The sequence below is a fragment of the Falco peregrinus genome, chromosome 2, assembly GCF_023634155.1.
Source record: "Falco peregrinus isolate bFalPer1 chromosome 2, bFalPer1.pri, whole genome shotgun sequence".
Classification (NCBI taxonomy): Eukaryota; Metazoa; Chordata; class Aves; order Falconiformes; family Falconidae; genus Falco; species Falco peregrinus.
Window position 1 is genome coordinate 109,376,571 of NC_073722.1, and position 27,650 is coordinate 109,404,220.

Consider the following 27,650-nt stretch of genomic DNA (forward strand, 5'->3'; position numbering starts at 1 on the left):
ATCAGAGCAAAAGTTGGAGCTGAGCTGTGCTGTGCTTGCTCCTTCCTAGCTGGAAATCACAGCCGCCTTGCTCCCTGGGCTCTTTCCCTTCCTGTGCCAGGGGCTGTATCACTGCATCTCCCAGGCTCTGCCTGACAGCCTTTGCTGGAGGTCCAACATCCCCAGCGAAGGCAAGAGGAGGTAAAGGGCTAGAGGCTGTACAGCAGTGGACCTAATTTATGTGGCTTCCTTTCCTCCCTCCTTTCTCTTTCCTGAGACAGGCCTGGTAGAGAGGTAAGGAAAGGAGAAAAAGGGGTTTAATTTTCTCCTGTTATCTCATGTCTCCAGCTGTGAGCCGTGCTAACAACCCTGGGCTGATCAAACACCCAGGCAGCCTTGATTCAGTGTCCCATCTACATGGTCATTAATCATGTAAGTGCTCTGCCCCTGCCTGAGCCCATATCCTGGCAGCAATGCACCCACCAGAACGTTCCCTCCTCCTGTTGCCATCATGTTGTGCTCCCACCTTCTGTTGCTTGTGACACGGAGTCATTAGGCATTAGCCATTGGCATCAACACCTAATGACACAATCATATGCAGACGTGTTCTTCCTCCAAGCAGAATTTTTTCAGCAGAATTTCTGGTGCTCTCCCTCCCATTGAGATGGAGTCCATCTAACCTCTCTGCCAGGTTTGTTTCTTTTTCTTGTGCGTTTTGTGAATCCAAAAGATTCCATATGTGGGAACTGAGCACCACTTTGGAGTGAATACAATGCACTCTACTTAAAATAAAGGATAAAAGTTCGCTCAAGCCACCAGGAGCTTCTCAGCTGCCTTCCAGCCAAGGGTCTTGGTATGTTTTTTACAAGTTAAAATGTCCCCATTTAATAACTTGAGTGGTTAGACCAGAGATGTGCTAAATGCCAGACTTTGAAGCTGTATGAGGTGGTGACAGAGGTATGGCAGAGGTGGTGAGTAGGAGCTGTGCAGGGCAGGGACAGGCTGCCTACCTCTGTGCCACAGCGATGGGGCTGGTCTGTGTTTTGCTGGGGAGATGCTGTGCAGCCCAGCTGGCAAGCACATGGCCAGCCTGGCTGTGAGATGGGACAAGGACTCGTTTGGGCACAGTGTGGCTGGGAGTGGGGGTCCTCTGCGCTCAGATTCCCCCAAGTGAGCGGCTTTTCAATGCTGCTACTTTCCCGTTTTTTCAAATGCAGGAATTAGAAAGAAACCAAGCGGATGTGGATTAGTTTGGGTAAACAACCATCAAAAATACCAGATGATCTCATCTGGACAGTGCTTTTATTTATGTGGCAGTATCGCTACCTGCACTAACTAAGGGGAGAGAGGGCTGCTGCGGCTCACCACATCCCAGCAAACTTCCCACAGAGCTACCTGCAGGATTTGCTGCTCTTGTTGCCATTGATTGGTTCAGGCGTGTTTAATCCCAAGGGCACTTTGGGGTTTAGCTCTTTGCATCTTGCAGGCCAGTGCCTGGAGATAAGTCACTGTAATTTGCAAAGCTTTCAGTGGTGGCAAGATTTGTGGTTACTCCAAGTCTTGATGGAAATGGTTTGGACACTGATGGGCCACTCCTTTTGTCTGTTCTCATGTCAGTGTTTGGAAGCAGCAATTTCTGGGGCTAGAGATGCCCAGGGAGTAAGCGTGCACCTCCTGGTCCCTCCCAACTTGTAATTACCAGGCCTGTGAAGGGACTTGGTAACTCCCTGTGCAGCTCTACGTTAGAAAAGCACTTGAGGCCATACAGTCAGGCAGCTGCTCTGTTGCCCGCTGAATGCCTCTTGCCCTGTAATTTTGTGGGTGGGCTGCAGGACTCTGCGCTCAGATACTACTGCACTACTTTAATGCTGGAGCAGGTTCTGCTGAGAAGGCCAGGAGGGGAAACTGCTTATTTCTTACAGCCCTATAAATCTGATGTTGCCACCAAATTGTTGCAGTGCGGCTTTGAAGGGATTTTTGCCTTTCTGTGGTCCACAGTTGCAGAGTCCATATTTCTATGTTAAGAAATCAGGAATCAAGTAATTGAATCTCTCTCCCCCTTCCTGTAAAATGAAGTAATTGAATCAAAGATCATGTGATTTTAAAAAAAAAAAAAAAAAAAGAGAAAAGAGTTCGTTTTGGGTTCCCTTTATTGGCCTTTTAAATTCTAAGCTTCGCAGCCTGCTGGGAGTGTTTTATTGTGTTCTTTTCAAGCTGTGGGTAGGGTGGGCTTTTAACTGCCCTTATCCTGGGACCTGGAAGCTGAGCTTTTCAGGAGGCAGGAAGAGTCCATGGGGACTGGGAAGGTGACAGTTTTACCCTGGGTGACCCTGATGCTGGGGCTGGGGTTGTGTTGCTTTTGACCCCTGCAAGGGGCATGTCTATCCCAGTTGAGGTGTAACCTGTGAGAGCAGGATCCTGAGGAGGAAAAATGTTGCTAGGTTTTTAGTATCTGAGTGGCCCGGGATTGTGCCTGACAGCAGGAGATGGTCCCTGGGGTTGAGCTGCCAATGGCCATGACTGGTCACCTAGAAAGCTGCTGATGTTGCAGTCAGAGGAGCTTCATTGCAATGCAAATGGATGTAGATTCATGTAAACATATGTCTCAATGCAGGTAGCAGCTCGTGCCCAAATTATGGAAATGTTCTAATCCAATAATGCTAATGTCATGATTATCTAGCAACACGATGTTCATTAATATGGTTCCCTGGCACTTGCACCCATCACTGTCAACGTGATTACGCTGAGGCAGGGACTTGCAGTGTCTCTAAGTGAAGCTGGTCTCAGGGAGGGGAAGGGGACGCCCAGGTCATGGCAAGACCAGGAAGGACCGTTTGTATGCCTGGCAAGGCCTGGAGGTGCTACATGCTCTGGGGAGTCCCCTCCAGATGCTTGGCCAAGGTACCACCTGGCTGCCATGCTCTCCTCGGGAAGCTCTTCCTCCCAGAAGGAGCCTTGGAGCAGATTTCACAGCTGAGAGCCTGTAGAGTAGCTAAACTAGCATTTCTTAATATCCATCACTGTGATCAGATGAACAGGACTAGCAGGGCCATCTAGTGACTCATCTGGCTGCTTAATGACCTGGGAGGAGCCCCCCCTCAGATGGGTATAATCCTGTTTGTATTTTGAACCATGCCCCTGTACCTGTCCACCTCTCCCTCCATCTCCCCTTTTTTGGCTGATGGCTATCCCTTGCTTTGCAGTTGCTTGGGTTTTTTTTTCCCTGGTTCACTACAGAGCTGGAAAATGCTTGGGCTTCCCCATGGTAGAATGGAAATTTGTTGTGCGTCACCTTGAGTTGGGTGACATAAGGTCAAACAGCTAAATAGCCCGTAGATCTGAGGAGAGGGATCCTGCAGGCTGGATTGCCTTCCTCAGTGCCGCCAGTAAAGCTGCTCTCTGGGCAGGAGTCTGCTTGTCTTGGCTGTGGCCTCAATTTCTTTGCTGCTAACCCGCAGGTGCCAGTGTAGCCACTTGCCGGGGCACTGCAGGGCTTCCTTGTTGCCGGCTGCTCCTGCAGCTTTGTGCCGGCTGGCAGCCATGAAAAGCTTAGAGCTGCCTGCCCCGGGGAAGGGCTCAGCACATGACCCTGCTGCCTCCCCGGCCAGCAGGATTGAGCAGCAGGATTGCTCCCTCGGGTACCTCCTGTGAGTATATCCACGGGGGGTTTTGCAGTCCCAAAAGAACGTGTTTGTCTCTGTGGTGCAAGCATGAGCAGCCCTGCCCAGTTCAGGGAAGCTGGGGCTCTTTGCCCCCCCAGCAGCCTGACCCCATAGTAGATACAGATTTACCCTTGCATGACTCCAGGCCTTTCATTTTGCTCTTTCGTTTGCATTGCTTTTTGCAATGTTGACATGATATGTGGGATTTGTGGATGGGGCCAGCAAAATACCCTAGCAGCCCCAGCAGCTGATTCTCTTGCAGCTCACCAAGGCTGATTTGAGCTTCATGATCCAGGGATGGGCAGGACAATTCCCAGCCAGGCAGGCAGCAGCCAGGAGGAGCAGCAGCCAGGACAGAGCTCCGCCAGCCACTGCAGGGCTGTGACAGGTACATTTACTGCACGAAGTATCAGCACGAAACGGGGGCTTTGGTTAGATTGCTTTTGACAGGATTTCGTTAGCCTGATGCGTATGTGGGAGACGAGCAGCTATAATGCTCTCTTAATGCAGCCAAATTGCTCTTTAATTCTGCAAAACCAAGATGTTATTTCATGAATCCCTGGAGCTCAATGTGCAGCATCTTGATGCCGCCAGTTACTGGTGGCCTTTTCCCTTTGCTTGCAGCCAGCTCCAAATTCTTGGGTCATGGGGTAGGAGCAGTCCTCCCCTTGCCTCTGCAAAGCTCGGCTGCTTTCTGCCCTTGCTTGGCTTTGCGTGCGTTAACTCTGGAAGCTAGTGGTGACTCTTGAAATGCCTCCTCCCACCAAACTGTGAGCAGAAAGTCTACCAATTTCCATGGCAACAGGGCTGGGCCCGAAGTGCTGATGTTAATTCTGTTTCTGGACATCTATGGAGTCTGAAGAGCTGGGTGTGCAGGAGGCAGCAGTGCCCAGCCTGAGTGCAGCTCCCCAGGCCACACTAGCTGCTTGTCCCAGCTGCTGTACAGTAAGGTGCTGCTGCAGAATAAACACTGGGCTTCACTGCTGGCTGCCTGGAAAGTCTTGAGAAGTGATGTTGTCATCCTCCTGCAGCTGGGAGACAGTCAGGAAGGGAAGAGGTAAAAGCAGGTAAAACTACTAAGACAAGCCAGCTGGATAATCTCAGAGGACATTGACTCCAGCTTGGAAAGGCATTGAGAACAGATAAAATTAGCCTAATAAGAGTTGATGCTACACAGAACTCTACCCTCCCTTGAAAGCAAGGGATTGGGTCTGCGTTTAGCTTACAGGCACATAACAAAAAGAGCCAGCACGATGCAAAAACGTGGCTTTGCCTGGCCTTTCAATGGCAAACCCCTACTAAGGCTCTGGAGTTAAGGGGAACCCAAGGACCATGAGGGAAATAAAAGGAAAAATGCAAAAAAGGCTCATTCCTAAGAAAATATCCCTGAGGACTGAGCCCTGGACAGCGCTGTGTCCCAAGATGGGATGTCAGCAAGGGTGAAGCAGGATGAAGGCAGTTAGGGGGGTGTTGTGCAGGAGGGCATTTTGGAGCAGCTGGGGCTTAGAGTCCTGCCTTGGGCTGCCCTGGTCCCTCTCTTCTGCAAGTTTTGTTTCCTCTGGTAGGTGTTGGCTGCAAGACAGCATGATGCAGTGGTGTTACTGGAGTGAGGAATGTGGCTTGCGTTTCTGTCAAGGGCTGAACCGAAATCATCCCACGTTTCTAACCCAGCAGAGTGATCTGGGTGCTGCTGCCTGCCAGCACAGGCAGCTCATGGTGCCTCCCCTCTCTGCCGATGGAAGACTCCCAAAAGCAGCTAGATCAGCCATGGGAATGCATGTTTGCTTCTGCAGGTTAGATGGGTGCATGGCGTGGGGGTTCCCCTGGTCCTGCCCTGGTTTTGGGGAGCAGTGGGTGCATGGGCCATGCTTGTGCAGCTGCAGAGCTGCCTGGTGCCTTGCTGGCAGGATGCCCTACCTGCGGGCTGCCCAGCTGCTCCCTGGCCCCACTGGCTTCAGCCTCTGTTGAGAGACATGTGCAGGGCAGTAATGCTATGGGGGAGCCCTCCCTCCCCTTGTGCACTGTTCAGTTGGATTTTCCTGCAGCTTCCTCTTCTCACTGCACCCAGATCCACCCCTAGTGAGTTTGTGTGTATTTAATATGTGCTCCATATAGCCAATACTTAGAGCAGCTGGTTATGTACTCTGGTTGATTTGCAGGTGAATAGTGTGTTGGAAATGGTATATCAGGGTGCACATGCACAGCATGTTCCCTCCTCAAACAGGAGAGTAGACATTTCACAGGACTCCAAAAACCAGTGCATTAAAATTACAAAACAAAACACCAACTATTTTGGGATTCACATCGAAATGGCAACATATGCTACACATTAAACATCAGCCCCTACTGAAAGTTTAGCTATTCTGGGCCCATCCTGAATGGCACTGAAGATGCACAGGGAGCAGATGCCTCCCTGCCTCCTCCTGTCCTCCAGGTCCGTCTGCGGGTAGCAAAGTGCTAGCAAGGAAGGCACCATCCACCGCTGCCACTAGTTGGCTATTTCATAAGGTCTCTGGGAACCTTAAGCAATATTTGGAGGGGAGAGGGCTCTTTCTTGCTGGCATTTGCCCTTTGCCTGGTTTTCTGAAAGGGTTTGTTTGTGTCTGCTTTGTAATAGAGTGTGGGCTGTATTTTACCACAGTGATTTTGTTCGCAGCTAGTAATTGCTGGTTAAATCTGGTCAAATGATGGTTGTTAGCAGGGCCTGTTTGAGCACAGATAACCTCAAATATTATTCGCGCAGAGGAGCAGTGGGGGCTAGGGTGCATTGGGATATCAGCACTGCTGGGGAGCCTTAATCGGCACAGCCTGGAGTAAGCCTCTTAGGATTATTTAACCAAGTTTCCTAGTTATCATTATTATTATTGCTTTATTTAGCAAATGCAAAGGGTGTTTAACCAGGTAGGGTCTGCAGTGCACTCGATGGGCTCAGCCAAGCCTCCCCAGCAATCCAGGGCAGAGATCTTTCAGGGGAAGTAGCCTCCCTGCCAGTAGCTGTGCATCAGCCAGAAGACAGTGCCTTGAGTGAGCCAAGGAGCAAGGCACATGTTGCTTTTCAATTAACCCCCTTCTCATGCACACAGCCATGCTGGAGCTAAGCTCATTTGAAGAAGAAATATGTTTCATACCTACCAGCAGGGTGGACTGAAGACAAAGTAGGTCCTGAGTCACCCTAGAGGGATGGAGGGGTCTCTTCCAGCAGCGTTGGCGGAGCTGGGCTGGCAGTGTTGATATCCCCTCTTCCTGCCTTGGCAGTCAGATTGAGCTGGTGTTATCTCCTGGCGCCCTGTCATGCCTAAGGTTGTGGGTACCTGCGGTGGCTTAATCCAGGCTTAAAAATGATCGGGAAAAAGCAAAAAGCAAGCTAGGGCTGTGCAGATTGGTGCTGCCTTGTGTCACGTCCCTGGGTGACTGTCAAACCTCCCCGCTCCCAGCCTGCAGTTGGTCCCCCTGAGTTCAAGGGTGAGTGAGATCCAAAGGTAGTTCCTCCAAACAGAGGCTTAATTTTGCATCATCTCTTTGTTCACTCTTCGGGCTCACATCTTCTCCAGCAGCACCAGCAGAGCAGAGGGTTTCTGTGAATTTGTTTGCATTTGAGCTGACAAAGTATTAAATAAAGAACTGGTGGGTCAATTATTGAGTCTCTGGTAAGTGATGGGGATGTGCAGTCCTCCTGCTGTACTTTTCATTTGGAAGGGAATTGATTAAACTGGAATCAGCCCCTGTTCTTGTTGATTTAAACCTGGAGTAACTGACAGCAGAATTTGATGCTTAGTGTTTGAAACAAACTTGGTTGAAGTGTGTCCTGAGGACAGCCTATATTTCTGGATGTGTGCTTAATTTGTGTGCTACTGTTCTGTTTGCTGTAGGAATGCTCCTTCCATTTGCCCTTTTGTGTAACACTGGCAGGGCCCATGTCACTTAAGGAAGCTGGGCTGCTGCATGGCTCTGCTCAGGGCATGGGGTGTTAGTGGCACAGGCTTTGTTTGGGATGTGCTTAAGCCTCCACTTGTGCTCCTGTTCAGGACAGCATTTAAATTGAAGTCTGGGCTGTCCCAGGTCAGGATGCTTTTCTGAGCCTGGGTTGGAGTTGGGGTGGTGGTTCCTGCATCCCATATCCCAGCTGTCATTATGGGATGCTTTTGGCACACCAGCCCATGCCCTCTGCTGTGAGCAGCTGAACCTCTCTGTTGCACCTCAGAACAAGCTGCTAAAGTGCAGTGTCGTATGTGCTGAGCTCAGGATCTTGTAGCAACTTGCGCACACCTCTGGGAGGAAACACAGCTGTTGACAGGGACAATATGCTCTTCTCCATCATCCTGTTCCTGCTTTGATGTCCACCGTCACCTCCTCTAAAGGATGTCCTCCCTTCATGCAGGGAGGTGGTATCCCCTGTAGAGTGGCTCTGCTCCCTGCTAGCCAGAGCTGTTGGTCCCACTGCTGAAATTAGCAATGTAACATTTAAACTACCTCTCTCCCCTCTTGTGGGGCTGGCGAGGAAGGCAGTTCCCCTGTTCAGGGAAGTGAAGGCTGTGTGCGTGGGCACTGCAGTAGCTCTGAATCACCCCGGCAGAGTGAGGGATCAAATCAAGTCACATTCCAGGGCATTAGACAGACGGTGGGAATTAAAAGCTTTACCTGGAAACTGGCTTTGTATCTCCAAGCCCTGCTTTTGTCTCCCAGCCCAACTATCTATTTTTGTCCTTTTATATTCTGTGTTGTTGTGTGTCGTGTATGCCAGTGCTTGGTGCCTGGTTGTGCAGCCAGCCCCAGCGACATTTGAGGAGCCCTCACTAAATACTGGACTGTGCAGCCTAGGAAGAAACATTCAGGCAGTATGAGAAGGTAGGCAAAGTGTAGTTTATCAAAACCAAGCTGCTTTGGGACTCATTAAAAGCTAAGGAAAGGCTCCAGCTGCTTTCATTGGGCTTGGGATCGGTCAGAGACTAGATAATTCCATCTGGGCTATTAGCAGTAAGGCTTGCTTGCTTTTGTTTCAGTCTGTAAGGTTTGGGGACAGGGTCTCCCTTGGGGGCCAGTCCTTCCCTGACAGGAGGAAGGTTTGCCTGCTTCAGCTCTGTCTTTGCTTTTCCCTTAATCTGGTCCCTGCGTGCACCCTGCCCTTTGTGTCATCGGTTGCTCTCTGCATCCCTGGGTGAGCTGAGCATCTCCCGTCAGTGCTGCTGGGCCTTGATCCCAGCTGTGGGCTGTCAGTGGTATGGGGCAGCTTTCGGGGTGCTGCAGAGGGCTCGCCTTAATTCCCAGAGCCTTGATTTTCTGACCTATAAAAAAAACCTCGTCTGTTTGGGTCTTGTGCTCTTTGAGGAAACATTTGAAATAATGATGCTTTTGTAACGGTAATAATGACATTAGGCTCTCATATGTAACTTTATTTATTTATTTATTTATTTGTCCTTTCTTAGAGGGAATTGCTGCTATTTTCTGGGCATCGGGCCCAATTCTTGCTTTGTTCTGTCTGAGTCCACACCGCATCCCGGATACTGCACCCAAAGGTGGAGCCTGTGTGGATGAGCACATCCAGACTGCTCTAAACCCGGAGGCAGATCTTTGTGCCTCCCATTACATTCCCACCCATTGTCGTGCCACCTGCGAGGTTTTCAGACTCGACCACATGATTGCAAAGCAGGTGGCATTTCCATCTAAATTAATATACTAGGAGTCCTTGGATGTGGGAAGGGGGTTAAGCTGGCTCAGGCTGGATCTGCTGTTGGACCTTGCTGCAAGAGACCCGTTTGTCTCCTGGTAGAGCAGCACAGATCACCTCTACGCAATAGGTGGGAGCTGCCTTGAAGCGAAAATATGGCAGAGAGAGGAAGGAACGGCTGAGCGGTCTCCTGTTCTCCCAGGTCATTAGAGCATCCGTGTGCATCGTGTCTAGGTACAGAGCGATGACAAGTTTGGATGCTTCAGGAGAGAAATGTTTGCTTCCTGGAGAGAAGCAAATTAGGTTAGTTTGCCTAGTGTCAGTATGTTATGAGTCAGGGATGTTCATGAACATTTACCAAAATCTGAATGAAAACTGAATTTGTCATTACATAAAAAGGTTGGGTGTCATTTTACTGAGTTTTGGGAAAAATTCTCCAAATAATGGAGCTTTATTGTTAATAGACATCTGCAAGCCAGCCTGCAGGAGACTGCAGTTCTGTGTGCATTGATACAGGATCTGTGTGTTGTCAGGTTACCTGGCGGTACCAGCTGTGATCAACTTAACATGGTGATGGGTGACCAGGGCATGCAGTGTGTTCCAGCTTCGTGCCAGACCCACCACGCTTGAGCCAGCAGAAAGTCTGTGCTGTGGGAGCTGCCCCTACAAAATATTTCAGACACATTTTCCTGGGCAGGGTAAGTTTATGTGCATTTTGCACCATGTTCTCACAGCATTTCTCTTCTGCACTCCTTGCTCAAAAGTCTGCTTCCAGTAGCTTGTGGAACCACGGATTTATTGATTTGAACACAGGAGGAGATCAGGTAAAAACACTGGTTTGAGACCAACTCCCTGAGCAAACCACAGCTCAGCATTTTCCAGGGAGCCTGTGGCAGGCTGCAGGGAGCCTGTCCCCTTCCTAGCTGGTTATGGGACCCTGTCCCTTCCCAGAAAGGTTGCCAAAGGAGTGCTGAGTGTGGCCACGCTGTCTGTGGGTCGTGGCCCAGCCCATTGCTCACTCCTCTGTGATGCTTTACCTGCTGCATTGCTCTATGCCAGCAGCCACAAGCTGGTTGGGAGAGGCTGTGTTGGCTGTGCTGCAAGCAAGTGCCATGTGTTACTTCAGTCCCTGGTGTGTTCCCAGCCCCAGAAGCTGTGGGCAGCTCGCCCAGCCCACCTGGCTGGTGCTGAGCTCTGGAGGGGTTGTTGCTGTGAGCTGGGGTCTGCTACAGCAGCAGGGCACCAGATCTGGGCTGCCCCTACCCCTGTGAGCAGCGCTGTGACTGGAGCTGGCAATGGGCAGTGTGCCACCTGTGTCCCTGCTCAGTATGCAGCAGAGCACCTCCCTGGCACGGCCCCGCAGTGAGCTGGGGGGGCATGGGGGCTGTCACAGTCGCCAGGGGCTGGGGCAGCCCTTTTCCCCCTCCACAGCACGCCTGGGGTGCAGCGCAACGGGACAGCAGCTCCTGACCCTGTGCGGTGACCTTGCCCCCTTCGGAGAGGTCTGGTGGGGACTGACCCTGCTTTGGCGGGGAGATGGGGTGAACGGGTGTGGGGAGGTGATCCTCAACCCAACTTCTTTGCTCCCCCTGGGCATGGTGGGGCTTTGCTGGGAAATGGACAGGGGGCTGCCTGCCCACACTGGCAGCTGTGTGGCCAGGGCGGTGGGCTGGCCACAGCCCTCATTCCTCCGCTGCTGGGTACTGCTTTGTTGCTAGCTGGTGACATCACCCGAGAGCCCACCCCCTGCCTCTTATCCGTCTCTCCGTCTCGCTCATTTATTCACAGGCAGCGCTGGCAGGATCAGGGGCTGTGCGAGAGCCAGAGCTGGTGGCAGCAGCATGCGTGCGGCATCTGAGGCACAGGGCGCGAGAACCACGTAAGGTGCCTGCCAGAGCCTCCCCCCTCACCTGCCTCCACTTCGACTGGCAGAAACTTCACAGCTCCCTCACACGCAGTCCGGGCTTCTCCGGGGGGGCTTGGCACTGACAGCTGCATGCATGACACTCCGAAAAGGAGAGAAAATGACCATAAGTATCCAGGAGCACATGGCTATTGACGTCTGTCCTGGACCCATCAAACCCATCAAGCAGATCTCCGACTACTTCCCCCGCTTCCCTCGCGGGCTCCCTGCCACCGTCGGCCGCAGCAGTGCCCTGCGCTCCACCGTCAGCCAGTCCTCTGTCAGCCCCGCTGAGGCCCCCCGTGAAGAGGATGAAGACGTGGACCAGCTTTTTGGGGCATATGGCACGACACCCACCGAGCAGCCAGCCAAGTGCCAAGCACCTGAGGAGGTGGTGGACCCCGAGGGCTATGAGTCTGACGACTGCAGTGAGTTCCTAAGTTTTCACGGGAGTTTGCTGGGTGCTGGGGGCGATGGTGGGTTTTAGGACTGGTCCCCCATCTTGTTGACTGAGCCGTGTGCCCTTCCTGGCTGCTGGCCATGCTGTCCATCCCTGGGATTACATTGCAGCAGGGACCAGCCCTCTGCTCTAGCCAGGGAGGCTGTCACAGCACTGCTCCGGTGCTGCCCCTGGGTGGAGGGAGGCCCTGGGAGTGTCCCTGCTGCAGCCAGGCTGGCCGCTGAGCCCAAACTAGGGAAGTCTCCCAAGAGCCACCAGTTGCTGTGCTTTGCCGTTGTGGTTGATTCGCTTCTCTGCCTCGTCCCTGCTCAGCTCCTTGCTTCCGAAGGCTGTCAGCTGGGCTCAGACCCTTTGGTTAATCTGTCTCAGTGGTGCAGCCTGCTCCAGCCACCCTGCTGATTAGCTGGCAATACGCTCCAGCATCACCCAGCTCCAGATAGAGGAGATTTGTTCGGAATGACATCTGCCTGGGAAATCTCTGCCCTCTCCCTCGGCAAACTCCAGCGTGTCATTCCTCACCCTCCAGCTGCAGACAGAGCTCTGCAGGAGACATGGGGAGGCTTTTGAACTGAAGGCTTTGGTTCTGGTAAATGCAGGTGTTTGCAGCGAGGTTTAACCCCTCCCTACCTAAAATGTCCTTCCCACCCAGCTCGGTGGAGCTTGCAGGCTGCAAAGCAGCTGCTGTCTGGCTCTGCCAGCCACGATGGCTGAGATAACATTGCTTTCCTTGAGATCTGTTAAAATCCAAGGTCTCAATTCAGCCCAGCCTTTAGGGGCCAGATCCTGCATGGGGCTGAGCAAAAAGTTTGAAGCCAGGAGATGCTAAGGAAGGGAGTCGAGTCAGTGCTGCTGAGTGGTGCTGCGTGCTCATCTTGGGGGAAGGCGGAGGCTGAGCTCCCACAACGCTGAGCTGTTTATGGCCCAGCGCCGGGCAGGTGGTGGCTTTCCCTGTGCAAAATGTCACAGCCCTGCCTTGGCATTGCTTTGTCGCTGCTGGGCTAGCCTGGGCTGCTGCCCTCTGTGCCGGACCCCAGAGCATGACCCCAGGGAGAGCTCCCCAAGGCTATGTGCTTGCTGTAAGGCGGCACGGCTACCCCCATGCCCCTTTTGCCTGCTGACCACCAGCTACAGCTCTGAGAGAGGCTGGGGCTCTGGGTTCAAGCCCCAGACTGACATTCCCTTTCTCCCTATCCTGGCGTTGGGGTCATGCTGTTGCTGGAGGCAGTGAGACCTGCTGCACTCCCAGGGAGAATATCTCTGCTAAGCCGTGTTTGTCCCAGACGGGCAGTTAACAGTGACTTTAACCGGATTTGAGTTATTTGCTGCTCTAATTATTAGATTGTCTTTGCTTGTCCCAGCAATAGAAATGGGAACAACTGGGCTTCAGGGGCAGAGGTGTGTGTGGGAGCTGAAGTGCTCAGGGGCCCTGGGGTGCAGTGCTTTCACCGGGTGACTCATGGGGAAATTGCCCAGGGCACTGCATTCTGCATTCAGCCCTGCCAGTGATTCTGGAAGCGGCTCAGCTCCCAGCGTGGCTTGGCTCAGTGCAGGGGGGCCAGCGGGTGTTTGTCTCACCCTGGCTGTTGTTAGGAAGAGTGTTTCTTGCAGTGTAACAGGTGTCAGGCAAACTGCTGAGGCTATTCTGCCAGATGTGTATGTGTGTGTGGGGGTCAGCTGGCAAAGGCACAGTGGTGCCAGGAGCAGAGCAGGGAGGTGGGACTGTTAGTGTCACATCTCTGGGGACAGCACGGGATGACCCCAGCTGCTCTCAAGACACTGGCATAAATGTGCAGGATGAGGCTGTTGCTCCTCCATGTTTAGCAGCCAAGTTGCAAAGCCAGAGGAGGGCTCGATGGTCCCATTTCCCAGGCAGGGAGCTGGGAGGCGATTTGTGCAGCCTGACTTGAGCCATCAGCTACACTGAAGAGTGTCTTTCAGCTCCCCCACTTCCCTGGCGGGTGATTCAGGGCTGCTGCATTAGTCACCTGCACTATATTTCCCCTGGGGAACCTGTCTCTGCCTGTGCAGTAAGAGGGTGTTGGGGTTAAGGTGGTGGCAGTACCCTCAGGTGACACATTGGGTTCAGGGAGTTGACAGAGGTCTCCAGGGGTGATGGTTTTGGAGCCTGGATGCAGCGCCCACAAGATGAGGTCTTGCCAGGCAGGGGCACATCTTGCCTTGCGCTGCAGAGATGCTCCCGGCACAGCCCCGGAGAGGTGCGGGGAGAGTGATTTTGCCCTGGTAGGACCCATCGGGAGGAGAAGAGGATGGCTCCTTCCCATTTGTCCTATCTGCTTGTGAGTTTCCCTCCTCCAACACCAAAGCAATGGTGCTGGCTGACCGGGTGGGAGGGGTAGAGCTGCCCCTGCCTGGAGAAATGCAGCATTTGTCTGGTGTTCCCCGACTCTCCTCTCGTTCCTGCCCAGGTTTACTTCTCCAGCCTGGTGTTTCTGGGTTTCCAGCAGCACCAGCTTGACGGGTGACAGGGCCGTGTTGCTCAGTCACCACAGCACTGCAGGGTGGCATCGGGCTGGTGTGTTGCTGCCAGCCTCGCTGCCTGACCTCTGGCACCCCTGGTAGGGCTGCAGGGAGTGGTGCAGGGTAGGTCCTGCCTGTGCCCTGCTGCAGCTCGCCTGGGCTGGCTCTCTGCACCACTTTTCTTAATCCTTTGCTGAGTTGTGTTCCTGACCCCACCAGCAATTCTGGGAGGTGCCTGAGGAGCTGGCAGGAGCTCCCCTCCTCCAGACAGCCTCTCCCTGGGATGTGGGCAGCCCCAGAGCAGAGCAGCCCTGGGAGAAGCATCGGTGTCTGCTCCCATCCAAGTTGGGTCACCTGACCCAGAGGTTTGGCATCCACAGGGAGCCAGGGACGTGTGTGTGTGGATGCATGTTTGGTCCTTTGCAAAACCAAGAATCCCAGGGATGCAGGATGCAGGTGGGATCCCTTCAGAGATGAGCAGGGACCCAGCCAAGGTGCAGTAGGGTAGGAGGGGACCCGCTGCCACAGGCAGATGACACCAGTCACTGGGAGGCTGACGAAGAGGCTCAGGTTGATGGCTCTGGAACACATGAGGCTGAGGCCAGTGGATCAGGGCACCACAATGCAGCCCTGCAGAGCTGAGGAACACAGTGCTCGGGGGAGCAGTGAAGGTAGCAAGGAAAACAAGCGTGGTCCCTGCAGGGCAGCTGTAACCAGCCTGTTGAATGCAGTGAGAGGCCAGGAGCAGGCAGGGCCAGGGAGCTAACAGAGCAGATAATGAGCAGAGACGTCAAGACTGGTGTTCTGGGAACACCAGGAATCGCATGGAACCAGCCCTTCCCATAGGACCCGCCAGCAGTGCTTCTGTGAGGATTTGCACGGTTGTGGTTGGCACCCTCTGGCCAGCCAGATGGTGATGAGTCCTCTGGCACCCTTGGGAGAGGGAGTCATCACTGCCCTATGCCTCCTCTATCCTCCATCTGCAGGGGTGCTCTGGGACTGGAGCCCAAGCTGTACAGAGCAGGACTCTTCCCACAGCAGGTTTGTCCCCAGCGGAGCTGCTGAGAAGGTGGAATGAGGCAGGAGAGGCTGGGAAATGCATGTTTGATGCAAACCCTGCAGAAGAGTGGCTTGGTGCTGTTGGACCAGCACTAGCATCTGCTGTGAGCTGAGAGGATCAGGAGGGATTTGGGGCTGGGAAGCAGGGAGGTTCACTCCTACTGCCTGGGGACACCCAGCTGTCACCTCATCTTTGGTTCCCCTGGCTGGTGCCCTGTGACAGGAGCAGAGCCCTGGCCCCTGGGGTCTCCAGCCACCAGGGATGCATTCCACCCAGTCAGGTGACACACCACTGGGGGAGCTTGGTTCTCAAGGAAAATAAGCAAATGCCAGCTAGGTGGCAATGTGCCACCTGGGAAGAGTTGGGTCTCGCCTGCTGTCTCCCCTGATTTCATGCAAATCACTGCCTTGATTTACTTTCCCCTCCACAGCACCAGTGTGAATTTATACCTGACAGAATTTTAAAGGTCTCTGAAATCTCTGCACAAGCAGTACAGAGGTAGAAACGTGGTCCCTCTGAGGGAGCACTGCTGTGGCTTCTCTCACCAGGGTACAGCACTGGAGAGAGCAGCCGTACAGCTTCTTCTGTAATGTGCAAGCAAGTTTCTAGCCCTTGAAGAAATGTTCCGTTCCCCTGAGCTGTTGTTTGGCTTTGGAGCAAGGCTGTGGCTAGTGCTGGAATTTCCTCCCTCCTCTGTATGTGTTTGGCTCTGGGTTTTTGGCTGGGGAGGCAGCCCAAGAGCAGGGGGTTGCAGTGGGAGCTGGCATTTCTGGAAGAGCTGCCCTATACTGTTCCTGCCAGTGCTCCAGGGCTGTTTATGTATGTGAAAACCCAGCCAGTTTTATAGTGTGCACAGCTTTATTCATGGGAGGAGCAGGCTTGTGAGCTTCCAAGCTGCAGCAGCCTAAAAATGAATTCTCCAAACTACAGCTGAGAGGCCCGTCCTGGTGCATGGCTGCTTGTGACGCCTGCTGCAAGCAACGCCACAGAAGTTATTTAGGAAGATTCTTATTTTGAGCAAAGAAGCTAATTAGGCAGGCAAAGCCATCATGCAGATATTAATTACTGGCTGCTTAAAGACATAAAGAAGAATGAAGGTCTTAAGGGGTGCAGGGTTTGCAAGTCACCTGGCAATGCTTTTGGCCAGACAGAAGGAGGCAGAAGAGACGATGAAGAGAAATGTGCATTGAAATGAGGAGGATATTTACTTCTGAAATGCAGCTCCTTAGCATATGCTGCCACTGCTATTTATAACCTTTGAATCGTCTTTTCAATCCAGATAAGGCCAAAAGAAGTATTTTTTTACTCAGGAAACTAAACAAACCACCACTGATTACAGCAGAGCCTGGAGCACGATTTTGCCAACTGTACCACAACCTGAGGTTCATACGCCAGTGTCAGACCTGAGGTTTAGGAGCTTGTAGCTCTCCCAGGGGAGACACAAGGTGTAAACCAAGGTGACTTTAGATTAGCTCCTGTATGGTTTCCTACAGGATACTTGGGTATCAGGAAGGTGCTGGTGTGCGGTGAGCTCTTACCCTTTCCTGCTGGCCAACCCCATCAGTGGTCCAGGCTGAGGCTGTTCATCGGGGGCTCCTGGTACTCCAAGGAGCCGAGGAGCCTTTAGCCCCTGGAGATGCTCATTCCGAGGGTGGCTGTGGCCAGGGACACCCTGAAGCACTGGAGGTAAATGCAGAGCCCCCAGTGAGGCCACACGTGAGGGTGAGAAGGGTCTGTCCAGGCATTTCTCCTCCAACAGTAATAGAAGGAACATATGGGCTGTGGCCTCCAGCATCTCTGCTAATGAAGGAGCTGTGCAGCTGCTGGTTAATGAGGAGCCCTCCTTCTGCCTGGCTCCCTCCCTCCCTGTCCAGCAGCCTGCCCAGCTATTCACCTTCCCCTGGTCCTGGAGTGCAGGAGGGGAGACAACGCCCAGCTGGAGGAGGGAGGCTCCCTGCCCCGAAGGGGCCCTGCCACCCTCATCCGTTCACTGACACCCCTTCCTTCAATGCACTCAAGCCCAAGGGGTTCCCAGATCTTTCATCTTTGTATTTAACACTGAAGGCAGTTTTGGGGGGTTGTTAATTGCAATACTGTATTTCATTAAAGGAAGAGAGAGGGAGAGATTTGAAGGCCATCTCTAAATTGAAATTGCTGAAAGTCTAATTGCTGCTGACATCAGGGACCATTTAGTGCTGTAAAACATAATTGCATCTCTGAACTGTTCTGAGCAGATAAGTGTTCCTCTGAACACTCCTCCTGAAGAAGACAGAAGAGCTGATGAGCATCCATCAACCAGCCTCATGAAGAAGTAGCTTCCTGCTCTGGAGGTTGCCAGGGGCTGGCGCTGTGTCTCTGAAATGAAGTAATATTAATTGCCATAGATTTTAAGTGGAAAAAAAAGGCAGTGAGCAATTACAAGACAGAGAAGTTGTGCTTCTTCCTCACTCTTGGTCTTGTTGAATTCAACCACATCTGTGGAGCTCTCAAGGAAGGAAGGTCTCCTGCCTGTGTGCTGCATCTGGTCCCTGCTGGGTTTGTGTGTAGGACTGGGAACATCCTACCCTGTTTGCAGCAGCAGATCAGAGTCCTGCGATGCTGCCAGCTGGCACCACATGGTCCAGGTGCTGATGGAAATACCTGTGTCCCAGCATGGTGTACTGCCCCTGGGACATGTCCCAGAACTTTCCACAGGAAACTTTTTCATGGAGTAGCTCATAGTATTACTGACTTTCAGAAGTGTCTGGTTTCCACCTGCCTTCACCACTTCCCCAGGTGATGCTGAAACCCACAGTAAAGCCTGTAGATACAGTAGCTGTAGATTCATGCCAGAGGTCAGTGCTACTACCAGACCTGGGGGCTTGCAGCTGCCAGGGTCTGCAGCACCTTGACTTAGCACCTTGTGGGATTCATCCCTGATGAGCTGCACGCCCTCTCCCTGCGGAGGCACATGAGTTGCAAGCAGCAGCCCTAGCAGGTCTGTGCATGGACAGGGAGCGCTACAGGTGCTAGGTGAGCTTGGCCTCGGCTGTGGGAGCTCTTGGGACTGACAGTGCTGTTTTCCATGGGTAACTCTGGGAGTTTTCAGGAGTTCACTCCCATGTGCCCAGGGCATCAGTCCTTGAGCTGCCCTGGTGCTTGCTGCCAGCACTGCCCTATCTGTTGTGTGCTGCTGGACTGGGATGAGGTACTGCTGCAGCCAGGGAGGCAGGGGTGCACGCAGCCTCCCACCAAAGTGATCTTCAGCAGCCCTGCTTGGAAATGGCAAGAAACAATTTCTGTGCCTCCTGAGGAGTCATTTACTAACATTTCACATGGGGCTGTAAGTGCACAGAATTACTTGCTGCCTTTCAGGACCTTTAAAATTATCTCCATTGCAGAGGAAAATTAAAGCAATGGAAGAATAGGGACCTGTCTTTTATAGTGCATTAAAAAATACCCAGTCTGAAGGTTACTGAACCTGTGCTTTCTGTAAGGGAGAGCTAATCCAGACAATCCCCAGCAGTCTTTTTACTGCTCTACTCGGATCTCCTGGCACAAAATCCATGAGCAGATTATCTTGGGAGCAGCGGTGCTGATAAGCAGAGGGACTTAAGGCTTTTGGACTTCTTTTTAATTAGTTCTGTAGTGGGGTTTTTTTGTGTACACCTCAGTTTCTCCTAGCATAGAGCCTTGCTGGGCTTTCTAATAGCAGTTGCACGGCAAAAAGCTTCCCTGGCTTTGGAAGTTAAGGAGCCCACTCAGTCATCACTTCCTTCCTCTGCAGGCTTTGCTGAAGTTTGTGGGTCTGTTCTGCAAGCTTTGGTGCCTCTTCCTTGTCTTGAACATCTCTTGGGCTGAGAAACTCTTCTCCTTGGGGTGTCCCAGGATACCGAGGGGGTGGATCTGCCACCTGCATGGGCCAGGCATGGGGGACGTAGCCTGCAAGGGCAGGGGCTGGGCAAGGGAGCAGAGCAAAGATTTATCACTGCGTTTTGCCTTTCATCCCACAGGTATAAATAGAAGCTACTTCAGCTTCCCCATCACCCTGGGCGCTGATGGGAAATGTCAGCAATAAACAAATTTCTGCCGACTCCACCAAGAAGGGCGGTAGCGGCGCTGTGCCAGGATGCCGCGCTGCCTGCAGGCTCCAGGCACACTCTCCATGTCCCGTGGCTAAGCCTGGAGGTACATCTGCCAGTTACGCTGGCCTCTAATAACTTTGTGGCCCACTGAATTAATCAGGATGCTCAAAGGTCAGTGGGAGAAGAGCCACATTCCTGTGCAAGTCAGATGTATTTCCTTTTTAGAGCCAGTGTTAAATGCCAGACCTGGCTGGCACCTTCCCATTAATCTCTCCCAATTCACAGAGGGGAAAGAGGGTCAGAACCTGCTAATGAGTTCAGCTCTCCTAATGGTTATTTTATCATTGGAGCAGAATAATTGTAATAATAATGATACATCCTGCCTGCTGTCTGAGGAGCGCAAAGCTGCCTTTGTAATGCCTGACAAAGACATTTATTTATATTTTTTTATTTGCAGCCTGTGTGATTAGAGGGCAGTGTTCAGAATAGCCCAGTCGAGTTAAATACATCTAGTAACAGCGCTTCGAGTCTAATTGCTGCCCTTTTCTTTTTTAGGCACTTGCTCCCCTAATTAAGAGCACAATCGAGTTGCATCTCAGCTGTGAGGATGGGTGGGAGCGGGGAAAGCAATCAAAGAAGGGCGATTCGGCTGCTTTGCAGAGGGCTCTGTTTGGAGCTGACTGCTGCAGCCTGGAGGCTTTGGGCCCAATCCTGCCAGCTGGAGATGGCAGGTCTCCCACAGCCAAGGCTGGATATGCTGCCAGTGGTTTGCAAGATTGGTGAGAATGGTGAGACCCATGCTGGTGTTTCGGTGTTGGCTTGCCTGGCTGCTTGCTCAGTGTGCTCCCTGCTCTGGGAGCGCAGGGCCGGCTCTCCAGCTGGGCTGCAGTCCTGTGGGGGTTTGCATGGAGCTGGTGTGAGCTGCAGGGGTGGCTCCCACCCCTGGATTCAGCTGGAGGTCTCCTGCTGCCATCTCTGGGAGCGGCTGGCCGGGGATGCAGGCAGCTTGGGCGCCAGCCTTGTCTCTGTCCTCACTGCTGTGCTGGATCTGGCTCCCAGCAGCACATCCCCAGGAGGTAACAGAGACTGTGGGGCTGCCACTGCATCGCAGGCGCTCTGCTCCTGTGGGAGATAGGTCCTCAGCACCCACTGCCCTGCTGGGTCCTGGCTCTGGCAGCAGTGCTCGCCCTAGGCTCTGTAACAGCACCTTAGCTGCCAAAGCCCAAGTTAGCCTGATCCTTTTTGTCATCTCCATACGGCTGCATTTTTAAGCAATTAGCATAACATGTTCTGCTGATGTTTTTACATTCCTCTGCCGAAGGCTGACCCTTCCTTGAGAAACAAGGCTCACCATCAATGAACAATATCCCTGTATAAAGGAAAACCCCTCCAGGGCTGGAGGAGAGCTGGAGATGGAGGCCCACATGGCTGGGGGGAGCCATGCACCCCCATTCATGCCCTCCCATCTGCTGGCAGCTCTGAGATGAACTGCTCAAGGTTTGCTCATGGACCACCAGCACTGGGGAGCAGGACTTCAGTCCCCATCTGCAAAACAAGCATCTGCTGCTGAGTTACAGTGTTCTTAGTTTTTGCCCATCTTGCTGGAGCGGGACTCCCTGCTGCCCTCACCCCTGGGGCAGGTTGCGGTGCTGAGAGGACAGGAGGCTTTGTCAGTATTTCCTGGCTGAAGTCTGTTTTCACGCCAGGCTTTTAATTTGTTTCATAAATTGCCAAATCCAGTGAGCTAAGCCGCGGGCCCCCTTCTGTGATAAAAATAAAATAACAGCTTGAACTTGGGAGGGCCGAGCGGTGGGGCTGGCAGGAAGCGGTTGATTAAAGGGCAGGTGGAAATGATGAGGCTCTGAAACCGGAGGCTTCATCTTCCGCTGTCAAGTGAAAATGCAGATTTGTCGAGTTTTGCTGACTTGGCTTTTGCCCACGTGCTGTGGAGCCTCCTGCTACACACACCCCGTGAGCTCCCCACTGATGAGCGCAGGCAGGGGGCAGGCAGCCACCAGCACACTGTGCTTTCCTCCCCCTTGTGTGATGTACTGTGAGCCTGGCTGGTAGTTGCTCTGGAAATGCCTGTTTGGGCCAAACCCAGAGATGATGCACAAGGTGTTGCGGGTTTGGTCTCACCCTGTATCACTTCCATCTTCCCTGAGCCCTGGCAGGTAAACCCCACTGGTTTATGACTTACCTAAACCGATAGGTAATGCGCCATGAAATTACTCCAGAACAAGGAGGGATACATTATTCTGGCAGAAATCTCTCTGAATATTTGCTGTACTTTGAAGGCAAGATACTTGCTCTGGAGCAATGTTTTTTACTTGCTAGCAGGCATACCTGTAGTTCGCTTGTGTTTGGGCTGGGAGATCGCTGTGAAATTGCAGCAGGAAGATTTCAGTTCCCTGACTATCTGCCACCTCCCAGGGTGCCTTGCTGCAGAGGCTATTGACACTGGAAAAAAAGCACCTTCTTTCCTGCTAGAGAGTTTGTCTAACTTACCTCGCAGGCAACAAACGCTGCTTTAATACTAAGCAAAATCCTTCTGGTTTTTACTTTGGAATTTTTTTCCCCTGCTCTGAACCTGCATGCATGGCGGGAAGGTGCAGTTACCTTGGAAACAGTGGTGGGATGCTGCATGGTGGCAGGGCAGTGCTTCCCTTTTGGGAAGGTGGGCATGGAAAGGTGTGGGTTGCCAGGTCCAGAGCTGCCCTGGAAGTGCAAGGCTGGTGGCCAGCAAAGCTGTACCAGGGGAGATGCTGCTCTGCATCCAGGCTTTGGTGTGCAAATTGGCTCCAGGAGCCTTGAAGAAGGTTAAACCATGTTTCTGGAAATAATGTCTTTTTAAGGCTTTTCCTCTGTTTTGGATTAGCGTGACTTGCTCAGATCATCCAAAGGGAAAGAATTTCTCAAATCAAATGTTCTTTTGGTGCTGAGACTCTTTTGCTTTGTTCTGGTCTCTTGCCACTTCCCTGTGGTCCAATCCCAGGAGATGCCCCGTTGCTGCCATTCCTGGGTTGCAGATGCCGTAAGGGAATGCTGCTCTGATTAAAAGCTGTTGGTGTTTTTCATTTTAACCATAAAAGTATTTCCATTCTCACTGGGTTTAATTTACAGTTTGCAGCCAAATTGGAGCTGGGAAGGGATCCCATTGGTGGCTCATTTGTTTGAAGGTGTCAGTATACAAATACGCATTCTGGGAATGCAAGTGGTGCCGGAGGGGGAAGATGTGCTGAGTGGGCTTTGGCTGTGTCCCAGCTGTGCCCTGATCTTCCTGGAGAAGAGCCTTCAACTCCTGGGGTCCGGGAAGCTGCTGGCTGCAGTGGGGCTGCTGATACATGGGGGCGACCATGTGAAAGCCTGCAGAGGCATAGCCTCTGTGCTGGCTGCAGTGCCTGGGTGAGTCACAACGTTCATGCCTCTTGCTCCTCTCCCACAGCTGTACCAGCCCCACCGGCCAAATGTGGAGATGGCCACCAGCCTCCCAGCACAAAGCCATGTTTCATAACAGGGCTCACAGGATGGTATTTATGTGTTATAATGTCTGCAGTCGTTTCTCTAGCATCTTCATCCACTGCTTTTGTGCTTAGAGGGAGAAGAGCCAGTGTTTGTTGGGCCCTGCAGGTTAATAACATCTTTTCTCCTTTACAGCCACGCTGGGGACACTGGATTTCAGCTTGCTGTATGATCAAGAAAACAACGCTCTCCACTGCACGATCAATAAAGCCAAGGTATGTCTCTGTGCTGGGTGTGTGAGCAGCAAAGACCAAACGTGCCTGGAGATGGCCACCTTTGTCCTGCATTACGGGGCCACCAGAGCCCTGACAAAACTACGAGGCCACCTGGGTGCCGTGGCTGTGCCAAACAAATGGGCAGCAATGAGGGGAGTGAATGGGGACACGTGGGTGTCCCCCTGTCCCTGGGTTGCACTGGGGGCTCTAGTGTCCCCAGCTGCAGCCATCCCTTTACCAATGTCGCTTCCATCCTGACACCCAGTGCTTCTGCCCTCTCCTTCCCCTCCATCGCTGCCTTTCAGGGTGTTTCCAGTGGGACAGAGATGGCTCATCCCTGTGGTGAGATGGTTGCAGCTACTGATGCTTTTTAGAGAAGCATCCAACCCTATGTTGTTATTTACTTGATGCTGTGACCGGCTGTCAGTTTATAAATGGCTCTTTTAAATGCTGCTAATCATTGCCACAAAGTGCTCTGCCTCAGCGCCTTTGCCGTCTGCATGATTGATGCAATTAGGGGTTTTTTGCACATTTTGGAGCAGAAACATAGCTGAGATCCTGATTCTGCCTCTAGGCCTGTGGAAGGTGCTTTTGGGCACTTCTTGGTTCCTCTGCTTTATGTGGCATGAGGGCTCCAGGTCAGCACAGCTGGGCCCCAACAGAGGTGGGTTGGTGGAAGAAGACCTAAGTCCCTGTTGATCTTGGAAAGGGGTGGAGGGTTTTTACAGAAGACAGGAGAAACTGCAGGAAAACAGGCTGTGAGCTGAACTCCCAGAGGATCAGCCCATGATATTTGCCTTCATAGGATGCTCCTCTCCCCTCCAGCTGCAACTGGCTTATTTTCAGCCCCCACCCCAAAGCCTGCTGTGCTGGATGCTGAGAATGCACATGCCTGCCCCAGGGTTCTCCCGAGCTGGAATAAGACCTCGAGCATGAAAGCCTGGCTTTGGGGATGAGCATGGAGGCATCTACCCTGGCGGAGCTGGAGCTGCTCCTGGCCAAGGGGTGAGCACAGCACCCACAGCTCCCTGGGCAGGGCTGCTGGGGCAGGGATGTGGCAGCCAGCAGGTTTTGCTTCCCTCCACGCCACCCCCCTGCCTGTTGCCTGTGAATTTGCCAGCAGCCTCTGGGTCAGGCTTCCCTTGGTGTACTCGGGAGCGGAGCCAAGGAGGAGATTTCTAATTGGGTTTGCAGTGGGTGGAAGTCGGGGAGGAAGGAGACCTGCAAGCGGCAAGTGATAGATCTAACATTAACGAGAGCAAAGGCAGGGCTGATGAAGGAGAGCTCTAGTCCTTGCCGTGCCTGCCCAGCTGTACGGGAATAGCAGTTGCTGACCCCGACCCACAGGGCTGGGGGCATCACGCAGCACCAACATCGCTCCTGCTTGAGGGGTGGGCAGACCCCCCCTCACCGCTCTGATATTCAAGCATTTGAGTCCTGTTCATTTCCATTCTGCTCTCATTCTCCCGTTTTTCTCTTTTATTTACATTGCCATCTGCTCGCTCTTATTTCATCTCTCGCCTGGGGAAAGCTGCCAAAACTTGACTACAAAAAGGTAAGGGCCAGGGCCTCTGGCTGCCATCAGTGGGAGCCAGCGCTGGCTGCGTAGACGTTAGAAGTAGTGCTGTAGAGGAGGTGATGTGGTGGCCAGGGAGCACCAGGGCCATGTGCATGAGCCACAGCCCAGTGCTGGGACGTGTATTGCTGCTGGACCTGGGCTGGGGCCAGCCTGGCCAGTGTCTTGGTGTGATGTCGCAGGCCCCCAAGGAAAGTGCTCTTAGGACGTGTGTCCTGACTCCAGCATCTCCTGGAGCCTCAGCTGCTGCCAGCAGTTGTTAAAACCTGGACTATTTCAGCCACGTGAGCAGTGGTTTTCTTTCCCTCTTCGATAACTCCCCCAAATAACTCTTTCCCTTTAGATCTTTTTGCTTCTCTCTTTATTTTAATCTGCAGCACTTTTGTATCTGCCAGTGTCCCTCCTAAGTCCTGTTATTTGCTCCTGGGGAGCGGGAAGGGGATTCGTAGGCCCCTGGAGACACCGGTGGTGGGATTTAACCTGTTGTGCTCTACCACCAATTTTCTGCTGTGCAGCCATCAGCTGCGGTATTGTGCAGGAGGTTGGGTAGCCACTCCATGCCGGGGGCTTGCCCTGGTGCCTGGGGACATCTGAGGTATTTCTTGGTGTACGTTCACAGCGGGATCTGCAAAATGCTGGGTGTTTCCAGAACCTCAGGTCAGCCTGTATTCCAAGTTTGGGTGGAGCTGGAATAGGGTATGAAAGGAGGCTTGCTTTACTGCTCGAAGTATGGGTGTGGAAGCTGGTAGCCATGGGGCTGTCCCCAGGCTGTGTGGTTACACCAGGAGTGAGGTGCTTGGTGCTTCAGTTTCTGTCATAACTTATAGAAGTGACCTGCTATCAGGCACTTTGTGCCAACAAGTGGGTAGCTGGAAGTTGATTTTGGAAGGCAGGTCTGCAGGTGCTAGCCAGGGAGGTGAGGGTCCTGGTTCCTCCTGGAGATGAATGGCTGAAGTGCAGGGCTGCTGTTAGTCCACATGGGGTTTGCAAGGCAGGTCCTGTCTCTGCAGGGCAAGAGAAGACCATGGCATGCTCAGGGACCATCTGCCTCCACACTTAACCTGGTAGGACCGTCCTCTGCTTTGGTGTTGCCTTCAGCGGGTGCTGTTGGAGTGTGGTTTCAGCAGGTGGGGCAGCTGCTGTGCCTCTCCCCACACTGCCTGAGCTGGCACCAGGTTGTCACCCCTGCCACGCTGGCATGAGCCCCAGGCAACTGCAGCAGCATCGGGGCTTGCTGGTGCTGCACTGTGGGGCTGAAGCAGGTGCTGTCCTGGGGTATCATGGCACTGGGGGGAGGTAAGGACCAAGAAACCCCATCTCTCCCCAGCTGGAGCAGGGCTGTCAGGGCATGCACAGCGTTCCTGCTGCCTCTCCCTGGTCGGCAGAAAGCTCAGGACCCTGGGCAGGCAGGAGCAGGCAGGCTGCCAGCAGCCGCCTCACGCTAATGGCTTTCGGTCTTGGCAGCAGCCCTGCCCATACCCTGCCTTTCACGCTTCAGACGCGGCTGAATTCAGGCACGTTGCGGCTCAGCTCAGATCGATGGGAGAATAAATCAAGGTGGTGTGGGAGCCCGTTTCTGGACTGCGGGAGCAGCCGTGTGGCGGGCTGGCAGGAGGGCTCTCCCCTTGCTGCCTGCTGCCATGCATGAGTGCCGCACGCTCTCCTGGGGTTATGTTGATCTGTGCTGTCATGTGGGAAACAGCCGGGCTGCCCTGGGCTGTGCCGGGCATCACCCTCTCCTACAAAATGTGATAGAAAGTGATATGATTAACATGCAGGCACCAGGGTCTGCGCCCTGGCGTGCCGTGCCATGGCTTGGTTGAGGGTCTCATTTTCTGCTCAGTCCTGCAAAGCCCAACCTGCTGCCTGGAGTGAGGTAATAACCTGCTATAGGGGAATCTACAGGGGTGTGGGGCTGTGCTGTCCTGTAGCACTGTTGGTCTCCTGCTTTCAGGAGAAAGATGCCCTGGGCAAGCCTCAGGTGGCTGTGCAGGCAGCTCCCTGGCCACAGAGAGGCCATGCAGGGCAGATGCTGCTCATGTGAGCATACCTGGGCTGCTCTCCCTGCGCCACTGGCTGCAGCCACAGCTAGAAAACTTTGGAGTTTCCACTCTGCTGAGCATTTGGATGCTCCCCACTTCTAACCGAAGCCATGTGCTGGAGGTCTGCACTGAGCATTACTTAGGGATTTACTCATAAATATTTATCACTGCAGAGAAATTCCCATCTCAAAGCTGTGTGTCTGTCTCCTCTGGGCTGTCAGGGTGGAAGCGTGGAGTTTGCCCCATTTTGGAACAGGATACCTTGGCCCAGGAAAAGATACCCAGGCAGGTTTTGGGGCAGCGGGGAGCCTGCTCACCAGGCAGGAAGCTCATCATGGGGCAAATAATGGAACCAATCTGTCTCCTGTGATTTCTGTATGCCTCTAGCATGGTGTTAATTGGCAGCCCGATTAGCCCAACTTGTAATTAAATCCTATTGATTAGCTAAATGTCACTGGCACAGAGAGCAGCTGGCAGTAGCTGGGATCCAGCGGGGCTGTCAGTCTCCATAGGATTACAGCAGGGATTTTGAGCTTGGGTAAAGGAAGGGAAAAGATGAAACTTGTTCTTGGCTCTATCGCCCATGCCACAATGCACAGCACCGTAAATTGGTCCTGGTAGAAGGACTGGCTGGAGCCAGGACTGCAACCCCATGACTCTGCCCCCGTGTATGAGCCCTGTGCCCTCCTCTGCCTCTTGGCTCTCTTGGAGAAGCTTTAGGCTGAAGGTCCCTCCATGCAGGGGAAGCAATGGTGCTGGTCACCCTGAGGGTCCCTGGCAGGGGTGAGCTTCCACAGGAGCAGCTTTGTAGGGCAGAGCAGTCAGAGCTGCTCTCATTGTGCCAAACTCATGCCTAGTGACATGGGAGGGAGGTAGATGTGACATTAGGAGCCATTTTCCAGGCTCCTGTCACTCCGTCTTCCATAGCACATCTATTAAAAAAGCCTTTAATAGCCTTCTCGGAAGGTAATTTAATTGAACTGAATTGATGGGTAAATTACAGAGCTGCCTGTCTTTATCCATC

At 53.0% G+C, this 27,650-nt stretch overlaps 2 protein-coding genes across 4 annotated transcripts in view; both read left to right on the plus strand.

Moving 5' to 3' along the window:
* RPH3AL (rabphilin 3A like (without C2 domains)) overlaps window positions 1-3,991 on the plus strand; it is a 51,651-nt gene extending 47,660 nt beyond the window's left edge. For both annotated transcript variants that reach the window (XM_055796914.1, XM_005233661.3), the window contains exon 10: window positions 3,904-3,991. The gene's annotated coding sequence lies outside the window, so the exon portion shown is untranslated. The remainder of the gene's footprint in view (window positions 1-3,903) is intronic.
* Window positions 3,992-8,251: 4,260 nt separating this feature from the next.
* Window positions 8,252-27,650, plus strand: part of DOC2B (double C2 domain beta) — a 39,605-nt gene continuing 20,206 nt past the window's right edge. Inside the window, exons 1-5 of one of the 2 annotated variants that reach the window (XM_027781398.2) lie at window positions 8,252-8,486; window positions 9,840-10,004; window positions 11,095-11,637; window positions 22,929-23,008; window positions 24,540-24,563. In XM_027781398.2, coding sequence (XP_027637199.1) covers window positions 11,307-11,637; window positions 22,929-23,008; window positions 24,540-24,563 — 435 coding nt within the window. In that variant the 5' untranslated portion in view covers window positions 8,252-8,486; window positions 9,840-10,004; window positions 11,095-11,306. The remainder of the gene's footprint in view (window positions 8,487-9,839; window positions 10,005-11,094; window positions 11,638-22,928; window positions 23,009-24,539; window positions 24,564-27,650) is intronic. The other variant, XM_005233662.3, reaches the window with a different exon arrangement.